The sequence below is a fragment of the Sphaerodactylus townsendi genome, linkage group LG03 (genome assembly GCF_021028975.2).
Source record: "Sphaerodactylus townsendi isolate TG3544 linkage group LG03, MPM_Stown_v2.3, whole genome shotgun sequence".
NCBI lineage: Eukaryota > Metazoa > Chordata > Lepidosauria > Squamata > Sphaerodactylidae > Sphaerodactylus > Sphaerodactylus townsendi.
In genome coordinates, this window is record NC_059427.1 from 51,391,507 (window position 1) to 51,412,694 (window position 21,188).

General features: G+C 43.7%; 1 protein-coding gene across 2 annotated transcripts in view; it reads left to right on the forward strand.

The window, feature by feature from the left end:
* The window catches only part of ABTB1 (ankyrin repeat and BTB domain containing 1), a 48,934-nt gene extending 29,910 nt beyond the window's left edge, over positions 1 to 19,024 (forward strand). For both annotated transcript variants that reach the window (XM_048491681.1, XM_048491682.1), the window contains 4 exons: positions 5,446 to 5,544; positions 9,061 to 9,228; positions 14,956 to 15,156; positions 17,325 to 19,024. In XM_048491681.1, coding sequence (XP_048347638.1) covers positions 5,446 to 5,544; positions 9,061 to 9,228; positions 14,956 to 15,156; positions 17,325 to 17,531 — 675 coding nt within the window. In that variant the 3' untranslated portion in view covers positions 17,532 to 19,024. The remainder of the gene's footprint in view (positions 1 to 5,445; positions 5,545 to 9,060; positions 9,229 to 14,955; positions 15,157 to 17,324) is intronic.
* The last annotated feature ends 2,164 nt before the right edge of the window (positions 19,025 to 21,188 follow it).

The following is a 21,188-nucleotide window of genomic DNA, read 5'->3' on the forward strand; positions in this document are numbered from 1 at the left end:
TATATCATGCGATCTGCTTTGAATCTCAGTAAAAATAAATATGGTGGCACAAAGTTTCTCTTTTCACTTATTTTGATTAACACATAGCCTTGGGCTGTTTGGTTTCAGTAGTAATACAGGTGTAGAGAGCCATTGTGGTGTAGTAGTTAACAGTGGCAGACTCTATAATCTGGAGAACTGGGTTTGATTCCCCTCTCCTCCACATGAAACTTGCTGGGTCACCTTGGGCCAAATACAGTTTTCTCAGACCTCTCTCAGCCCACGCAGAGGCAGGCAATGGCAAACTAGCTCTGAACTTTTCTTGCCTTGAAAATTCTACAGGGTTACCATAAGTCAGCTGTGACATGGTGCGCACACATGAACCCCCCCAATTTGATGGTTTAAGTTTTCAGAGCCTGAGCAAAATGGGAGCCCTGGGAAGCTCAAATTGTTGTGAATTTTATTTCCAACTTAACTTTCAGTGGGTTGTTGGAGCGGGGCAGGACCATGCAGTCTCATAGCAAACTCTTTTGCCTGACTGTGGCAATATAGTTGGACCTGTTGTTAGTCAACTTTTGTTTCTCCTCAACAGGGCATACAGCCCATGGGGACGGGGGGGGGGGGGGGTCAAATAACCCCGGGCACACCGGCGGGGGTGCAAAATCGCCCCCACCCCCTCTTCTCCCACGCCGGAGGTTATTTGACCCCCCTGTTCCTGTGGGTGGTACGCAGTGCCCGTCCGCTGCCTCCTTCCCTCCCCAGGCTCTCGGGGTCGGGGCTCAGAGGCAGAGGCAGCTCCGACGGGCACTGTGGCTGCAGACCGCCTTCTGTGCGGCCCGCCATGGCGCCCTGCCCCACGCCTCCCTGCAGGCCAGCTTTTGCCTTAGGAGGGCATTTTGCCTGGGGAGGGCCTGGGGAGGCTTGCAGGGTGGTGGGGGGGCGGCTTTGGATGGGCGCCACGGCAGCAGACCAACCCAGGAGCTGTTGCCAGCCCCTGCTGCTGTGGTACCCGTCTGAGCCACCCCCTGTCCCTGAGTGCGGGGGGATGGCGTGGGGCCAGAGGGAGCACCCAGAGCAGGTGTTGTCCCCAGGCACCATTTGGTACCTCTGGTTCTCAATGCTAGACATAACGTTCTCAATAGCAACAGCATTATAGTTGCTTTCACCTTTGTATCCCCGCACCACCATTTACAGTTTTCAACCTTTGCTGATGTGTTAGTGGACTGTTTTCGCATCCCCCCCCCCGCATCCCCCCCCCCCCCGCAGAAGTTATGGGGCATGTCTGGGTTATCCTTTTTCCTTTGTAGTAATTAACAAACATGCTGTTTTACAGTGTACAAATAATGGTGAATATGTGCATAAGATGTTATTTGTCCCCCAACACTTGGGTAACAAATAAAATAGATTATGATAGTAAATTATTAATGGCAGCTGTGTGTAACAAATAACATTTGGGTTCTGTTCTGAGTGAAATCCCCTGCAGCTGAATGTTTCACAGTGCACTCAACATTTTTCATGTTGTTGTTCATAATACAGCAGTACAAAAAAGGGGGGCTGCAGAGTTCAGCATTAAAATTCAAAAAACTAGATCTTCTCAGCTTCTCTTCCCCTCTCCTTCCCCCTTATAATATTGCAGATGTGACAATTAGTATATTTAATCAGCTGCTTATTTGGCAGAACTCGTTTTCTCTCAGTATGAATTGCTTTTGGTGATTGGATTGGAACGGAGAGTTGGGTTTCAGGAATACAGGCAGAGCCATTCCAAGGTATTTTGTCTTCTCAAGCAAGCTTCACGCCCATTACCTCCTGGGCTGCCTCTGACTATGTCTGGGCCTAGCCCCTGCAGTGTGATTTAGATTGGCTTGAGCCTATCTCAGTGATGGCGAACCTTTTCGAGACCAAGTGCCCAAACTGTAACCCAAAACCCACTTATTTATCACAAAGTGCCAACACGGCAATTTAACCTGAATACTAAGGTTTTAGTTTAGAAAAAACAGTTGGCTCAGAGGCGTGCGTTACTCGGGAGTAAGCTTGGTGGTAGTCGGTGGCTTTGCTTTGAAGCAACCGTGTAACTCTTCCAATGGGTGAATCACGACCCTAGGAGGGTTTACTCAGAAGCAAGTCCCATTGCTAGCAACCGAGCTTACTCCCAGGTAAAGGATCGCGCTGTAGTTCTTCGTGTGAAAATCAGTGGGGTTTAACAGCGCTTAACAGAGTTACCTACACTGCTTCTCCAAAACTAGGTGTTAGGTTTAATGCTAATAATTGAGCCCAGCAGCCCAGACCAGCCTAGATGTGTGGAGGGCGGGGGCAGGGGCGACTTTGTTTGCGCGTGCCCACAGAGAGGGCTCTGAGTGCCACCTCTGGCACCCGTACCATAGGTTCTCCACCACTGCCCTATCTTGCAGTCCTAGTCCAGGAAGCACCGCCCATGACCAGGGGTGTACCAGGCTCTGGTGGTGTGTCAGCATACTGTATTGGGCGTCAGTAATACAGGCAGCGCTGTTCCAGTTCTTTTTGTCTTCCCAAGCAAGGGAAATTGTGTGATTGCAACTCTCACATTAAGATTAGGAACTTCTTCAGTTTGTCTTCCTGGAAAATGGCATTTGGAAAAGAACCTGGTTTTGTTCTGGTATAAAGAGGTCCAAAACAATGCTGTTGTCTCTGTTCTTTTCTTTCTTGCTTGCTTTCTTTTTTGGGGGGGGGGGGCTACTTATAATGCTAGCAGTACTTAAATATGAACTACTTTGCTAGGGGGTTGCCTCCTCTTTTCCATTAATTTGCCTTACTCACCCTTGGCAGTGTGCTAGGAAATTGTACAATTGAGACATGGAAGGCTTTTTAAATGAGGGGAAGATGTTCACAGCTTGTCTCCCAAAGTATTGGCCCAGGTAGTCCATTGTGCCCCACCCTTACAGGATGGTTGTGAAGATACAATGGAGGCTGTGAAGATAAAATGGATTTTGTCTCTATAACTTCTGGCATGAAGGAACAACTTTTTTCAAAAGCTGTTCTAGAAAAAAGCAATCCCTGGTTATTTATGTGTGGTTATCTATGTTCACAGACACACATACCTTTCTTTGGATTGTGGTATTTATTTTTGATGGTGCCATTTTGCAGCGAATTCTGTATTTTGAGAGCATGCCTCCTTTGAGGAGAAAATGTGGTGCTCAATATTTCTTTACCAAACATCAAGTCAACAGAAGAGAGTTTTAAGTAGCTTTATTTGTAAAGAAGGGGGAGCCGTCCCCACACAGGCAGACTCTGCTGAAACAGTATATCCACAGCATGTTTATTCCCTTCTCCCAAATTCGCCACACCCTGTCTGTTCCCCCATTGGCTAAGGGTACTTAGAGTCACAACTTTCCGGTCCACCTATTTACATGTTACTCCTTAATATCTGTTATAATACAGTTTGTCATCAGAGCAGGAGAAGAAGTTAATATGTATTAGCCTACAAAGCATTCTCAATACATACAATCTGATACAAGCCTTGCCCTTCAGCCTAGTCATCCCACGGTCTTACCTTGTCCTGCTGCAAGCATCCTCCCTTATGACTCATCTCCTCATTCCTAGTAGAAAACACATTTCTTGTTTATCACAAAAATAGCTTAGGTTCTCCAGGTGATAGAGAGCAGTTGCAGACAAAGGGACTTTCCCCACTTACCCTTTTCAGAGGGCAATTCCCAGCGCGTGGCATCCCTGGCGCGCGCCCGGGCGTCCCCACGACCCCACGCTTTGCGCGGGGTCATCAAAATGCCCTTTGAAAGAGCGCCGGGAATGCCTCGCGCTGAGGGGCGCGACAGCAGCCGCCTCGGGGCGGCTGCGCTGTCACCGCCCCTCTCAGTGGGGAGTGCTGAGGGACCCCGCGCTACTCTCCTCGAGTAGCGCGGGGCTTAAGGTAAGTGGGGAAAGGGCCATCGTTTAAAATGCAGTTTGGCCTTTTAAAGAGTCCGCTGAACTATGTCTTAAACTAGACAACTTTGACATCCTGTCCTTATTTTCCTCTTGAATGTAATAAATTCCAAGATCAAAGCACATGTGTTATAAAATAACAACACATTTCTGCAGTTAATTATTTTGTTTATAAATTGTGACTAATGTATAATGTGTAAGGAACATAACTTGCTGATTTATTGTGGTTCTTGAAGTTATGAACTCTTATTCTGTCACACTACATTTCATCTGGTAGTGCTTAAACTTGCTTACTGAAGTAGAATTTTCCACTTGGTCCCACAACTGAACTCTCCTAGATCTAATGCTTAAATGTTCTTGCAACTTAGAACATGCTAACTGCCAGAGGTTTTTAAGGCTTAGTATTTTAGTATATTTTAGGTTAATGGGCTAGTTGTCATCTAAGATTTTTTATTGTAATGCAACTTATGTTTTTACTAGGTTTGACAATATAGTAAAAAGTAAGTTGCAAGAACAATATAGTAAGTTGCAAGAACATTTAAGCATTAGTTCTAGGAGAGTTCAGTTGTGAATCCTGCTTTCACGGCAGGATTCAACTGGTTGTTGTGGGTTTTCCGGGCTGCGTGGCCGTGGTCTGATAGATCTTGTTCCCAACGTTTCACCTGAATCTGTGGTTGGCATCTTCAGAGGTGTATCTCTCTGTGATACACCTCTGACGATGCCAGCCACAGATGCAGGCGAACAAGATCTACCAGACCACCACTACACAGCCCGGAAAACCTACAACTACCAGTTACATTTTTTATAGTATGCTGGAAGCCACTCTGAGCCCTTGGGGGTGGCATACAATAAACAAACTGCCTTCCAATCATGCGATAATTAAATCTGTACCATTTTACTGGTGAGATTTATTTAAGATGCTCAGGTTGTGAGAAAAGATGCCCTACTCCATAGATCTGTGGTGGCGAACCTTTGGCACTCCAGACGTTATGGACTACAATTCCCATCAGCCCCTGCCAGCATGGCCAATTGGCCATGCTGGCAGGGGCTGATGGGAATTGTAGTCCATAACGTCTGGAGTGCCAAAGGTTCAGCACCACGGCCATAGATGCTTTGCTTTATACATTGATGGAAAGCAGACAAGGTTTTTAAGAGATGTACCAGCCATTTGGAAGCCTTCATCAGCTGCCTTTCTTACAGGCCATACCTGCCTCTCGGTATTTGTTTTTCTTCCTCTCTTGTTACAAGGCCAAGAACTTTATTGCTCCTAGTTAAACAAATAGATCCTTCCTCTGGTAGCTCTCTGTGCAATCAAGTTTTCCAAAACAATTAAGTTATTGAGGTTCTTGGAAAGTTGGCAGATCCTTAGTACCAGAATACTTGGACTTGTGGGAATACTTCAGGATTTATTGCTTGAATATAAAACTATGTGGTTGGTTTCCTTGTCAGAAGGTTGGTAACTTGGAATGTATCTAGGTTACATAATCTTATTGGGGAGGAACTGCATGGAACTATTTCAGATCTTTGGTTTTTTCCTTTCTTTTTACATAGGTGGGTTTTGGAGAGTTGCCTTTTGACAACACTGACAACTTCAACAGCTGTCCTGATGTATGTTTCCGAGTGGCAGACTTCAATTTCTTGTGCCACAAGGTATGTGCTTCCATTAACTTATTCTACTACATATATCCTCTTACTTGTATCCAAGGAGATATTTCATAGGTTTTTAAAAGTTATTTTAAAAGTTATTTATTTTTAAAAGTTATCATTTATAGTCTGCCTTTCTCTCTGAGACTCAAGACAGATTAAACAGTATAAGTCCCAGTACAATAAACAGGATGGGGCATCTAATAGTGCAATAGGATTTAATTTACAGAAATCTGAAACCAAGCAGACATTTGGAACAGAGCTGAAACAAATTATAAGCATTAACATAGCTTATTACAAGATGCAGAATTTCTATAGTAGGCTCATACTTACAGCTACTAACATTACAGACTGCATGCACTGCCCCACTCCACCATGCTTACAGGGTGGGCTGAGACCCTCGTGGCTGGTCAGCACTACATAGTGTTCTTTGCTTAGAGGGCTATTTCCACTTCAAGGAGTTACAGTTCTCTCCCCTCTCCATTTCTCTCCTCCACTTTGTGTTCTTCCCTCTCCCCTCCTTTTATTCCCCTCTTCCTCCAAGATCTCCCTGCTCCAGGCTATTAATGGCTGGCGGGGTGTTTTGTCAAGCCCTGCAGGCTTGTGATTGGGCCCCCTTTACTCTTGGACCGCCCCCCTGATTGCAGCCTGGTCTGGACTGTGCAGGCCATGCCCTACTCTAAGGAAAGACTGGGACTGGCTGCTTGCCGCTTGGCCAGCCCTGCCCTGCCCTGCTCTGGGGAACTGCTGAGGCTGGCTCCTGCTGCCCAGGCCTTCCTGCCATCTCCCTACAGTGTCTCCTGGCTTCTGGCTTTCACAAAGTGCCTTTGTTTGCTAGTAAGCCTGGGGGCACGTTTGCCAGTTGCAAGGTGTCCTGTCATTCATGGGTGGGTTTTCATGAAGGGTGTATGTGTGTGAGTGAGTGAGTGAGTGAGTGAGAGAGAGAGAGAGAGAGAGAGAGAGGAAGGAGCGGGGGTGGGGTGGGGCTGCTGGTGCTGGAAAACTGCCCCATTCGCAGACACGGATAATACATAGTAGTATAGTCCACATCCCCTGTCCCTTTATCAGTCACTTTTTTTGAACTGTTTTGCTGTTGTATGGTCCTATTATCTGTGTAAAAATGCCCTCTTGAATAATTCAGTTTGTCATAATTTGTGGAATGCCAGGAGAGTGGCACCCTTCTTGCATCATTAGATAGGCTATTGTTATATTCCCTATGCAATCCCCAAAAGAGACTGGTGGGTATGCTTCATGTCAGGTTTAAGAGAGAGAAAAACTTCTAAGGAAATCCCCATCAATTGCTGGCTTGCTTTGCCTTTCAAGTTCCTTATCCCAGTAAACAGTATCATATGCCGCCAAAGCTTAATTTGTAGCTATCCAGTAAAAAGCTCCTATAATCTACTTGGTAGCAAAACTGCAAGAGGTAAGTCTGGATCCATTAAAAATAAAATTCCTTTTTTTCCTGAACTTATTCCAACACAGTCAGTTTTTTCAAGAATGTGGAGTTAGATGGGCTGCAGGTTTTGCTGAGGGATGGTAGCTGTCAAATATTTGTTTGGCTCTTTTCCCAAGTTTGCAGCTGCTGTACTGGTGGTCTAAAATTCTGATTCCTATAGCCAGTGTCTTATAGTGCTGTCCTAAGTAGAGTTATATACCCTTCTAAAGTTGTTGAAATTGGTGGATTTGGAAGGGTATATCTCTACTGTCAATGAATCAGAATTCGTTGGACATCCCAACCAATATTCCCTAATTATATCTTAAGGACACAGATTTAAAACTAAATGATTCTTCTGGCTCCCTTCTTATTCAGTGATATTGAGTAAATTCTGCTTGCCGCTTTTTGGGGGGCAGTGCTCATTTGTACAGTTTGTCGTTTAAACTGTACTACTAATCCTGTAGTAGTGACAGACCAAATGGAAATGTGGGCTTTGTATACTTGGCAAGTATAGCCTAAACTGGGTTTTCCCAGTCTGGTACCTGGGAGTGCCATGGCGCCAATACCCTTTCTGCTGCCAGCCAAGTATTTTTAGGTGGGCCAGAGGGGGCTTTTGCCCAGCAGGGCTTCTTACTGACTGGAGGAATTATTAGCTGTACAATTTTTAAAAATTGGGGGGGGGGGGGGGGGGGCTGCCACATCACAAAGTTCTTCATTACGTGACTGAAGATAGGCAAAAAAAAATTTTTTAACTGCGTGTTTGTTTTAAAAAGCTATCCTGTTAAGCACAGCTTCAGCTGGAAATGTTGGAGTGTTACTATTAGAGTTATAAATAACCTCTCTTCCTGATATTTTGTGACCGGCTCTGCCTCCTGTGGTAGCATTCCAAAGGGGTCCATAGGGTCAAAAAGTCTGAGAACCAATGATCTAGACTATGAATTTTGGATTCCTAAATCATTCTGTAATGTATCATTGCCAATAAATTTTATCACCGGTTGATGTTACTGTCAGGAGCTATTGTGATTATTACTGAAGATCGTATTAAAAGTTATATAGATGCAGAGTCAGTTATGTTTTCTAAACTGTCTAACTGCAAGTTTGCTTTTCAAATAATAATTCATCAAACCTTGACAATGAAGGATGGGGCACACATTGTGGACCATAAAGAGGGCAACCATTGGCAGTATTTTGTCTGGTTATTTCCTGCAGGACAATAAACTTAGAGGCTTAAAGATCTAAATTTCTGTTTATAAAGTAGAAAATTATTAATTTGTCTCTAAACTCTGAAATGCTGAAATTCAGCCCAATAGATCTGGGCTTAGGGTTGAAGTACAGGAAGGGGATTCCTTACCTACTCCACCCTCCCCTTCATTCCAACCCTAAATAGCAGCTTCACATTGGGAAACTGTCCAATGGGATGGAGGGTAGAAAAGAATATTTCTCTTTATCTACCACTGACCCAATAGGATAGTTTCCCTGTGACGCTGAATTTTAGTTCTGGTTTTTAAGGAATCATGTTTCTGTTTATAGTGTTCTTGTCTGAGGTATGGAGGGCACGGGGGTGTGTGTGTGGATGAACTGTTTACCACTCCCTATATGTCCCCACAAGAGACAAAGAGATCAACATCAGCACTTGTGATTCAGCTTCCCTTTCTCCCCCTGCCTCAGCTTCAGATATTCTCTCAGTCACCATCTCCTTTTCCTTATCTGTGTCCTCATTCTGCCCTGCCAGTTGTCATATAATGTTTTGGGCTGCCAGCCCAAAATAGCATCCAAACTCTGGTGTCTTCTGCACATGTATTGATGCTGCAAGTAAGCTTTTGTGAGCCTCTGACCGTACCTGCAGTTCCCCCTCCCCCCTTCATCAAGTAATATATTTTTGCAGACTTGCTGGTTCCTCTGTGTTTGCAGAGCCTGACGTGAGGGCCATGACTGATCCTGTTGCATGGATTTGGCTATTTCTGTGTGGGCAAGTCCTCCACAATCAGAGTGATTCATACATACATTACTGCTCTGAGGACTCCCATTGATCTCCCATCCCACACTTATTTCTGTTCCATTAAGCCTGTTTTCTGCTTTCTTTGTAGGCGTTTTTCTGTGGCCGCAGTGACTATTTCAAAGCCCTCCTGGAGGATCACTTCTCTGAGAGTGAAGAGCTGCAAACTCAGCCCAGCATCCCCGTGGTGACACTTCATAACATTTCAGAAGAGATTTTTATCCGGGTCCTCTATTACATCTACAGTGATGACACAGAGGTGAGGCTGAAGTTGCTGCTCCTCTTGAGTGCTTCTTGGTTTGTTTTCAGAATTGGTAGAGATTGGTATATTTTATTTTTAAATATTTATACCTTGTCTCATACCAATGTCTCCAGGCAGCTTAGGGTGATTAAAAACAATTTAAAAACCAATAAAAATATCATAAATAAAATATAACAATTAAAACAAAAATAAAATAGCATTAAAATAGCCCCAGACCAGCAGCTGTAGAGGAGGTTTCCAAGGATGCTAACTAAATGCCTGGGTGAAGAGGAAGATCTTCACCATGCGGTAGGCGTATGGTGAATCTCCCCTCATGATGTGTGGAGACTATTCCAGAGCCTGGAGGCAATCACGGAGAAAGCCGTTCTGCCCCCCCCCCCCCCCCGCACCTCAGCAAGGGAAGTTACCACCAGGAGCACCTCCCCCTGTGACATCCTTCAGGTAGGCTGGGCCCAAGCCGTTTAAGGGCTCTGAACATCAAAACCAACACCTGGAATTGGGCCCAGGAGCAAATTAAAAGTCATTTACGTACCTTCTTGTTTACCAGGATGACCTCCTTCTACCCATCCTTTGCTTGCATTTTACTTGAAACTCTAAGAAGACTTGATTTACAGTTTCTCAGTGCAGCCATTTGTCAGCGTCACTGGTGGCTTTGACCCTTCCAGGTCAAAAATACTTGCTCTAAATTATCATTCCTCTCCTGATGAGAGAATTCATTGTTGATGCGGGTTTGTACCAGATTATTGGTAAAGTATGGTCAATCTGCCAGTAGATGGCAGCACTGACACACCACTAGCAAACTAGGTAGAGATCTGTTGTGCCCTTTTCAAGGCCTAATAGGAACTGATCCCTGCAGTAGTTGTTACTACAAAGACGCTGTGATGAATGAAAATTTGTTTAAAGAGAAATCTGCAAACACGTAATAGATACAGAACCAGTCAAGCAGTCAAAGGGCTTACGATAACAAGGTTGTTAATGATAGGGTACTTTGGCAGTGATTAATTGATAAGGTCGCTATTCAGTCAGAAGCAACTTGACATCATATAACACACCTTTTCCTGTGATTCAGAATATTTCCGCAGCGAAATGGAAAATGTACATCAACTTGCATCCGTTCTTCACTGTAGTACACCCAAATGACTATGATGAACAAATCTCCTGGGACACCTCAACAAAGGCCCTTCAGGGGTGACAAAGATTTTGAGATGGAGTCATCAGTAAAAGGATGGCTTCTCAGGATGTTAACAAGAGGTTTGATAAGAACTACCCATTAAGAATTTTGGCTGCAGTCTTCCATCAGCCTCAGGAGATGACAGGTGTAGTGGGAGGTGGAAAATCTAATCTCTCTCATGCAGTGAACAAGCCCCATCCCACTGCACTTCTCCGAACCACTTGCCAGAAAGCAGGAGTTTCTCAGAACTGAGAAAGGACTAGGGCTGTCTTCCTTTTAGAAGGGCTGTGAGGCTCTTGGTGGGTCTCCTTGAGAGCTGCCTTTCTTGCATGTCGTTCATCTTGATGATGACAGCTTTTTATCAAACAGGATTGTTTATTCTGATGTGACAGGAAATAATTTGTCCAATAGTAGCAGGCTCAGTGTACAAGCCTTAAATCTATGTGCCTCTGGAAGTGGTTCCACTCAATGGGGATTATTCGTGATTGGGCTCTGTAAGGAGTGGGGTGTGGCATGAGCCCGCTTTTGCTCTGTAAGGCCAGATAGCTTCCCTTTCCTGTCAGCCTGCCTTCCTGCAGAGCAAGAATGAAGCTGCCAAACAGCCATCTGTCCTTGTTTTCCTTCAGTTAGATTAGGAGAGTTTAAGACAACCCTCCTCCCTCCCCCTTTAAAAAAAGTTTTTTGTAGCATAACTAATGCCCCTCTGTTCTAGGGTTGTGTCACACTTTGGATTTGGACTCATAATGGACTTTCCAGTGCTTGAGGTCCTTACTGCATTAGATTCAGTGCTGACTAGCTTGTCTACCTGTGCTCCAGCCAGAAGAAGGATCTCTTTGCATTTATGCGTGTGGGCTTTGGGGCCATCTATGTTATCTGTCTGTCTACCTGTCTTTCTGTCTATATTATTGTTGTTTGATATCACAGCTGCCAGTTCTTTAACTGGTTGTTGACCTTTCATTATGATTCAAGCCTCACCCAGAGACCTAGGAAGTTGTAATGTATTGGTGTAGTATTCATGCGGGTCCCCAGCAGGGCTGCCTTCTGAATCTGACAGATGTTGATTTTGTTGATTTGAAGACATTATTATTACTACTACTAATATTTAGATTTATTCCCTGCCTTTTTGGCAGTCTCAGCTGTTGTGGGTCTTTAAGATGCCACAGCAAAAAAATAAAAGAAAAAAGGTATAGTCGGAACTATGGAAAACTGCAGAAGAAGGCACTATACCAAAACTATACAGTGTGTATGAAAAAGTGCAAAGTTTATAATTGAATATATATCAAGGTGCAGTAGAAAACTAGAAAAGCAATGTGACTCTGGTTAACATAAATGACATATCGAATCACTAACTGCATCTTGAAAAGACTGCACAATATAAATATCTGTTAGTATCAGAGTACTAAGATGCCGCCATCGCTGAGGGTGAAACGCTAGGAGCAAAAACTACCAGGCCGCAGCTCCACCCACCATAGTCAGTTGATTCGAGCTGTGAAAACCTTTGACAAGAAGAGAAGTTTGGATTTATACCCTCCTTTCCTTTCTGTAAGGGGACTCAAGGCAGCTCACAAACTCCTTTCCCTTCCTCTCCCTAAAAAAGACAGTTTGTGAGGTAGGTGGGGATGAGAGAGTTCTGCGAGAACTGTGACTAGCCCAAGGTCACCCAGCAGGTTTCATGTGGAGGAATGTGGGGGAGGGATTCAGTTCACCAGATAAGAATCCGCTGCTCACGTGGAGGAGTGGGGAATTAAACCTGGTTCTCCAGATTAGAGTCCACTGCTCCTAACCACTACACCACACTGGCTGCAAACTGACCATACATCTATACTGTGGCTTCATCATTTGATATTCTCCGAGGCCTTCTCTCTCTTTATTCTTTTAAGAAATCTGTAGTAAATTTAATAGTTTCATATTTTTAAACTTTCAGCATGGTGATGACTACAGGTTGATTTTGAGTCAAACATTTTGATTGCTAGAGTGGGGTGGTAGAAGGAGGTGGACAAAGTAATGGACCTGGTATTAGAACAACAGTGTTTTTTTTAAATCAAGTTTTTTGTTTTGAAGAGGTGGCAGTGGGTAAATTATTGATTCTTCAGCCTGGTGCTGTGGTTGGCCTCATAAGTCCAGGCTACTTCATGTCTGCATCAGTTTCCATGGATTGTTCCTGTGGAGGATATTGGGTACCTCTAAGATCAGTATTATTTTCTTGTACGCATTTAGCACAAGTACATCCTTAAATTGCAGCCTCTTTGTGTAACCTAGCAGGCCTTCCAACAAATGGCTGGTTGTACTATGCTGTTTCGACTTGTGCCAGTTCATTAGAAACAATTCAAATATAAACGCTATTGGCAACAAATAGAAATCCTCTTTTCTTATTTTCACAGGCTCGTGCCCCAACATTTCATTTCAGCGAACGCCCAAATTGGCACACATATTTTTAGAAAAAACTTCAAAGCACAACCAAAATCTGTATTTTAAAAAAGAGGCAATAAATCATTGTTTATTGTTTACTGTTCTTCATTGCCAAAGTAGCAATAAAAACGATTGTACATCACCAAATTCTAGAAAATCTTGGTGGGGAAATTACAGAAGAGCGCTGCTGTTTTAATTTTCTCTCCCATGTGCACAGCAGCAGAACCGCTTGCAGGAGGATTCCAGTTAATGACACATGGTCTCAATTAAACATCAAGGTTTTGTACAGACAAGGAAAAGAGGGAAAGAAGGTCAGACTAGTCTTGGTGTTATATTCTGGAATTTCTTTTTGCATGGATGCGTGGCTTAAAGAGAGCAGGGAGGAGGGGGAAGAAATGAGCTCAGCAAGGAACTGCAGCAAAAGTTAAGACAGGCTTCCTGGAGCCGAGTTAGTTGGAAGTGGGTGATGGGTTTACATGGTGGGGGCTGAGTCAGTTGCCTGTAGGAGAAGGGGTGGTCCTTGTCCCTTTGCATCTCCACAAATGAATTCATCTGCTTTTGACCAGCGATCCAAACAAATACTGGTTCATGAGCATAGATCTTGAATTTTTGGAATGATTTTTGGAATGATCCTGGTGGAAAGGCTGATTTCAAAAGGTTCTATTGACATTTGCCATCTGCACAACTTATTCAAAGGTGGGCTCTTTGAGGGTGGCTCTTAGATTTATGTTGGATCCAACTCCTAGGATACTTCAAGAAGTACTGTGTGACTAGACCATCACTCCACAGTGTACACTCATGATTTCCCAGGAATGATTGAAAACGTTGTTCCTTAGTCACAAAAGAATGTGAATATGTCTATTTATATAAAAACCAGAGTACAGTCTTGGAAGCTGTTTTCAATGCTGCCGCTCAGTCCAGAGAAGCAAACAGCAATTAAAGCAAGCTTCTTTCCCTTGCTAGGTATTTATTTCACACACGATGGGATGGGGTGAGGGTGGGGGGCTGATGCAGAGAATAACTGGCCTGAGGGTTAAGCACGTTCCCCACTTGCTGATTCTTCATCCACACAGGCATAGTTGTGTATTAGCATAATGTCTTGCTCCCCATTGGTTTTGTAGTCTCCTCCCTTACCATTTCCCCTTGAAAGCACCTCTCAGATGTCACTCCTTTGAGTGAAACCGAATCATATCTTCTGGAAGCACATGTAGAAGATAGCCCTAGAAACTGGGTGTGGAGATGGTATTTTGTGATATAAAGTGGCCCAGTTCTTGGTTCAGAATCTATTTTGCTTGTGTCTGTTGCAGCTCCATGTAAAAGAAATATTTCTTCTGTTTCTGATCACCACCAGATGCTGAGATTCCTACTCTTTAAGAACCTGGAATTCCCTGGTTGTAGCAGTGAGGCTTTCTCCTTTTATTTTTTTTAAAGCTTCCTAATATTTCAGTTTCATATCTCATGTACTTACCGGTATTAGAATGAAATCGATTGACAGTGGGGTGAGAAGCCTCCACAGAAATCAAGATTCAAGTTCTTCAGTCATATCAAGAGCTGACAGTAGAACTGAAGTCTGTTCCCAAAATCCTTCACCTGTAGTCTGAGTCGATCATATCTTACAGGTCATCTTCTCTGTCTCCCACTGCTGCCCCGCCCCCTGTCATCACTGTTCCCGGTCAGCTTATTACATATGCATGTTTCGTACTTTTCCTTTGTTCATGCAACAGCCCCATTTCAGAATACATCACCTATTGCATTGCTTATTAGATGCACCATTCTTTTGATTGTATTGATTTACATGGTGTAGTCGGTCTTGAGTCTTAGTGAGAAAGGCAAGCTGCAAATAAGGTGAAGAAATAATGTATGCAGTTGTATTCATCTGAAACTGGAGGTCATGCAAACATGGTGGTCTCTTAGTAAAAAGGTTTTATTTACAGTGGATATGGCAGCTAAAACTAAAGCAGGGAGTGCATTCATGGATACATGTGATGGAGGTAATACATGATACTTTAACTCTATGTAGGGTTTTATGTATTTAAGATTTGAAGTGAGTTATCATTCCCAAAGATGAATGACAATGAGAAATGGTTGTCAAGGCAGGATTTTGGTTTTGATTGATGCTGATCTCATTTCTTTTTCCTTGGCAGCTATCTCCCGAGAATGCCTATGAAGTGCTTTGTGTCGCAGACATGTACCTGTTACCTGGGCTCAAACGACTCTGTGGGAAGACTTTGGCCCAGGTTCTTGATGAAGACACTGTAGTCAGCATCTGGAAAGCCGCAAAGATGTTCCAACTGACCCGGCTGGAAGACCAGTGTACAGAGTATATGGCAAAGATAATTGAAAAGGTAATTTGAGCAAGTTTCCTGAGGTTGGGCATGGGTCCTTTTTAGATCCAATAAGAAGGAAGTAAGCCATGTTTCCAAAAACTTGTTATGGTGATCACAGTGCAAGTGGACTACATGTGCAGTTTCAGCAGAGGGTGTTGACAGGCTCTGGGCTGAACTTCATGTTCTACAGCAGACTGATGACTGTGTCTCTCAGTGTTTAAAAATCAACTGTGGGGCCATTAGGGCTATTGTAGTTCAGTAGAGGGACCTGACAGCCGGCCTCCCAGTTTCTTCAAGAGCAGGTGGCTTTGATGTTCTGTTGCTAACCTTGGCTAAAGACTTGATCAATGGCTTTAGGCAAGTCATGTTCTCCCAGCCTGGTTCCTACCTTTTCAGTTTACCTTACATGATTTTTGTACTGAAAGAGCGCACGTGTTCTGAACACCGAAAATGTTCTCTCTAAATGGGAGAGCAGACCAGCCGTAGCTCAGAGGCAAGTCCATGACCTTCTGGATCAAGTGGACAGTACCTTAGCTAAACCACTTAGTTAATTTTACGTGCAAGATGTAGTAGTTCTTGGATGTGGATGCTCAGGGTCCATGGTGGTCCTGAAAAGTAACGGCACCTTTGACATTTTTGGAGAAGGACTTGCCATACATTTTACTAAACTTTACCCCACAGCACAAAATGCCATTCAGACTTAGAGCACAGGTATCCCATGGTCTTAACCCCAGAATTGTATTCTGCCATGTTCCTCTTTGCAAAAGAATTTAGAAAGGTACTTAAAGTTTCCCTGACTAGATTAATGCAGAAACTAATCCCAAATTGTGATGCTTAATTGTATGGGCACTATTTATTTTTATTTCCTGCTCTGAATATCCTGCTCTTCCCTGCAAACAGCCATTGGAGGGTAGCCTGTTCCTTTCCATTTTATCTCATGGTCAGGCAGTTGTGAACAGACAGACTTGTGTGGCCAGGTACACTGTTGCTTCAGCTAAGTGTTTTGGAGCTCAGTGGATGTACTGATTTTTATAAATGGCTCTTATTAGAACTCCCATATTGGCTGCAGCCTCCTTTACTTAACAAGCGTTGAGAAAGGTGTGAAATTCTTCCGTGCTTGTGAAAGCATACTAAAGAAAATAATTTCCTTAACAGGTCCCCTTTTATATATACACATTATTTCTTCTCTCTTCTACTGCCCACCCTAAAACAAGCTTAAATTTTTTTTCATGAACCCCCAATTTAATGAACCCCCCAATCTCAGTCACTTTGATCAGTGCAAAAATGAGAGCTTCCTTCATTAACCTTACTTGGTTGTGCTAGTAGAAGAGGTCATCCGGCCCTGGTTGGGCAAGGGCAGGATTTGTACTGGAATCTGGAAACAAGATTTAACTGGCACAAAAGTGTGTGTGTTGTGGCCTTTGAGAGGTTTGGTAATGGGTTCAGCCCTCATCCTTTCCTGTCTGCAAACATTTGTGTTTAAAAAATGATTCCCACTTCACAGAGCTGTTATGGCAAAACTTATGCTTGAGTTGCATCAGTAACCACAAATGAGTATGTCTAGCAAAGTGGTGGATGTTACAGTCCTTAATCATGTTCTGACCAAGTGGGTGTGGTATAATGGTTTGTTGTCTGCAGTGTTTGTGAAATGGATCTGAATATTCTAGATTTTTGAGGATGGAGGGGATGGTTTCATCCAGTGCAGTTTAAAAGTGGGAGAGGAGAGAGTCAAAATGCCTTGAGTGGAAGGCCTTTCAGTGGCTAACGTGTCCTCACTTTTTACAGCACAGCTGCAATCCAGACCAATGCCTGTATTTCATAGACACATTTGCCATCTCGAGCAGTTTTTCCTGGAGAAGCAGCACACCAATGACATAATCCCTTTTGCTCGTCTGTTCCTTGTGAAGCAGAGCCAAACTAGGCCTCTTGTGATAGAGATGACCTTTTGTGTGGCATATTGTACTCACAGATCATTATTTCCTTTGATCTTAAATTGAGTGTTATACTTTCAGTGTGCACTTTTTTGGTTTTATGGGCCCGTGCGGTACAGAACTGTGCAATGTGAACCAGAATTCTCTCCACTGCTGTTAGTTCAAAACGTAAATGAAAACAGGGTGATGGTAAGAGATGCTTCTGAGTGTCCATCTACTTGTTTCACTACCCCACATGGTTTGTGTTTACTTCAGCTGGTGGAGCTCGAGGAGTTTGCAGTGGCGGTAAAGGAGAATGCTGAGGCAGTGGAGGAACGACAAGAGACAGACTCCATTCCCCTTATTGATGACATCCGTTTCCACATAGCCAGCAACGTACAGACCTACAGTGCCATTGAAGAAGCGAACCAGAAACTGGAAGCTCTGGATAATCTTCTGGCCACCATAGGGCTGGAATGTTAATCTGGGCCTTCCCTTTGTGTGTCTTCATGGCTGATCAGCTTGGAGTATCATTCTCAAGATTTCTCATCTCCCCGCCCCCTCCATATGCATGTGTGCATACCCACCCCATTCCAGATCTGTAGCTCCATCCTCTTCTATGCATGGCTTCCGTTTCTAATTTACCGGTATCCTAAATGAGCATTCTGGCTCATTTCTTCTTCTCCCAAGAGCCAAGGATAACTTAGCTCGAGGATAACCGAGCTCAAGGATAACTCAGCTTTGAGAATACTGCTGTTTCCACATGATAGCACTGATTTGTGACTAGCAAGCCCAACGTAATGGCAAATGTAGCTACTGTCAAATGTTATAGGCCCAGCAAAATCTGTTAAAAACTGGTGCCGTCTGCTGAGCTTTGATACAACGGCTTTCCACAAGGAAACTAAGGCAGATGAAATACAGGGCAGTCCGGAATGAATCAGCCTGCATTTCATGGTGCATGTTTTGAAGGATAAGTAGGGAAACAGGCATTTTTTGCAGGGCTACAGGGAGGTTGCCTTTGTGCTTGCTGTCCCTTGTCATAAAATAATGGCTTTTTCCTTCTCCACATGACTTCTTTGCCTTCCAGATTTGCAAAACATGATCAAGTAAGGACCCTGGCTTTTTAAATCCACTTGCCTTATCTTTTGCAGGCTTATTTTTGTTCTCCTTTTTCTGTTCTACCTATTCTGCAATGCTCCAATATCATGGATTGACCTTGTTTGGTGCAAACACACTGGGCCACCTTTACTATTGTTGCTTTTGCAGGAGGAACTCCTATAGTGAGATCTGTCAGGAACTTTAGATATGGTTGTGCATCTGTTCAAGTGTGGAAGTGGCACTTTTAATTTCATTGGACTGAAGACTTTAGAAAATTCTTCAGATTGTGCTAAAAAGTGTTCCAGTCCTAGTATGGGTTGGTTGCGTGCAGTGTGCTTGCAAAATACCATGATGTAGGCACAGCAGTTCCCCCCCCTTTTCTGATGGAATTGGAAACAAACATTATATAGGCAACTGATACTCTGTGCATCTGGGGGTGGGGGTGAGAATTGAAATTAGCTGGCTCCACCCTGTTGCCTTTTCCAAGGTCAATGCATTGAATGCACATTTACGTAAGGGCCTTTGTTTGAATCTGTGCATGTTGAGTATTATATATATGGGTCCCAGGTCAGATGTATGATGTTGATGTTAGAGCCATAAAACCAATTGTCCCAGTCCTACAGACAAGCAGGATACTGAATTCTGCATAGGGCTATTGACAGGAAATCTCTGATTGTGTCGGACTGATAGGATTACAGAAGGAGGGAAGAGTAGCATCTAGGTCAAATTGGACAAGTGGAATCTTCCATTCTGAATGAATGATAGGCCCTTTCCACACGGGCAATATACAGCGGCAAAAATGCCACCCCTGGGCTGCTGGCAGCCCGGGAGCTGTGCGAAGCTGCCCCTTTTAACCTCGCTCAACGAGCAAGGTTTTTGCAAAGAGGCATCTTCCCATTGGCGCGGTGCGAACCGCACCACTGGGAAGACACCTCTTTCCTCGTCGCTTCCACTCACCGTCATGTCCAGCGTCGCTCTGGAGGGATGCAGGGACCTGCCCACGCTGCCCTTTGACCCCTGGAGGTCAGAGGGCAGTGTGGGCGGGTCCCTGCAGCCCTCCAGAGCGACGCTGGACACGACAGTGAATGGAGGGGGCTGATCGGGAGGCGGCTCCATGCAGAGCCATGTGGAGCCGCCTCTCCGGCTGGGGGGGAAATGGGGGCCACTAGCACGCTAGCGTGCGAATGGTCCCCGAGCCTCCACTGGCATGAATTATGCCGGTGGAGGCTCAATTCCGCGCATGTGCAGAAAGGGCCATATTTAAGGACTAGTGAATATTAGTATTCTAAGTAGGACAGGGATATAATTTCAGCTAATATTAGTTACAAAGTCCCTCTTATTCCCTCTGTGTTTATAATATACAGTAGCTTGTCAGAACACTGATATTGGGGAGAGTCTGTTCTAAGGGCTAAGCTCTGAGTACCCAGAATCTTGGAAAGCCTGGTTAGCAGACACCTAGACTGTGCTATTTTTGTTTGACTGCCTAGTTCTCATTCAAGCCAAACTCCAAAGGTTTGCCCGCTATTTTTTCCTTCCCTTGGCTGAGGTAAGGATAATGTCTGCTTGTCACAGAGAAAGATTAGGGTTTTGCTAGGGTGGCTTGTCTTTGAATGTTCTTAGCAAGCTCTATTTCCAAACTTTGACAATTCTCCCTCTAGATAGGATAGTAATTTTAGGGGGGTTGGGGGAGACTAAGAGGAATCCAGAACAAAGTCTAACATGGAAGTGTTAATTCTGCATCGTGCATAAGCTTTGTACCTCATTTCCTGTCTAAAATTATGTTCTGAAAATGTAGACTGAACAGTGAAGGAGGACCACTTAGGATTATCTTGAATGATGATTGTATTGACTGCACAGTGGATGTGTGGCTCTTGTAGACTGATTATTGGATCCTCATTATTTCAGCTTTCCATGCACTGATAACATTAGTAAGTTCAACAATTTGTTGTTTCACTGTTTTGTTCAGGGCTGTGATGAAATTAGAAATTTATGTTGGATTCTTTCCTGTGTTTGTTGATGTGACAACTCATGCCATCACTGAGGTACGTTAGCAGAACTGAAGCATTAAACCATGGGGGCAAAAAGAAATTGAGAACCATAAGAAAGGAAGCACTATAATGTTATTGCCTTCCATGTGTAACAGTGTAAGAAACCAAGTGGGTACGGTGAAAAGATGAGAAGCATGGTGTAATGGAGATTCTATCTTTGAAATTACTTCTATTTCTTTTTAATTGTTATTGTTAGCTTCTGGTATGTCAGGACAGTCTTTCTATCTCTTCCTCATTAACATAGGCCTGGTCAGACTGACATATTAGATGGATCCAGAACACATGGTTTTTGTGAATATGTTTAGTAACTGTGTCTCTGGGCTCAGCTCCTAGATAAAATGTCCTGCTGCTCCAACTTTCTCTGGTAGCATTTAGTTTCTTGTTCTTTGCAAACGTGGGGTAAGGGAAAAAAAATCAACACACAACATGCAGTGAAGAATCACCAACGAAATACAAAAGAGAAGAAATTAGTGTATTTTTAAAATACTTATTGAATTTCCTTTTTCATTATCAGTATAATTGTATTGCAAGGCTACAGAAAATTACTTGTCTTACTTCTTATGGCCCAATTGTGTTTATGTTGACTCAGCCCTTTCTTTGATGTTGGTTTGAAAATAAAGAGAATGTAAAGCATTTCAGAACAGCAATATAATATATTTAAAAGCTTAATATATAAGCATGTGTACAGCAATAAAGAATCTATTTCACTAGATCTGCTATTCCAGTGCCTTGATTATTCATTCATGGTCATAAAGGAGTATAGTGAGAGAGTTTCAGGCTACATGTGCCTCCTCCTCCTCCCACCCTCCCCTACCCAAAATCTGTGTTTGTGGAGTGGTTGTTTATTGCCAAATGCTGCACCAGTGGCTTCTCTCTACTGAATACTTCTGACACTTCCAAGATATTGGCTTTTGGCAGTGATATTGGTAAAGAACTGAGTGCTTTACAGTGACAGTTTTAACACCAGTAGTAGAACCTGAGTGTAGTAGAGCTT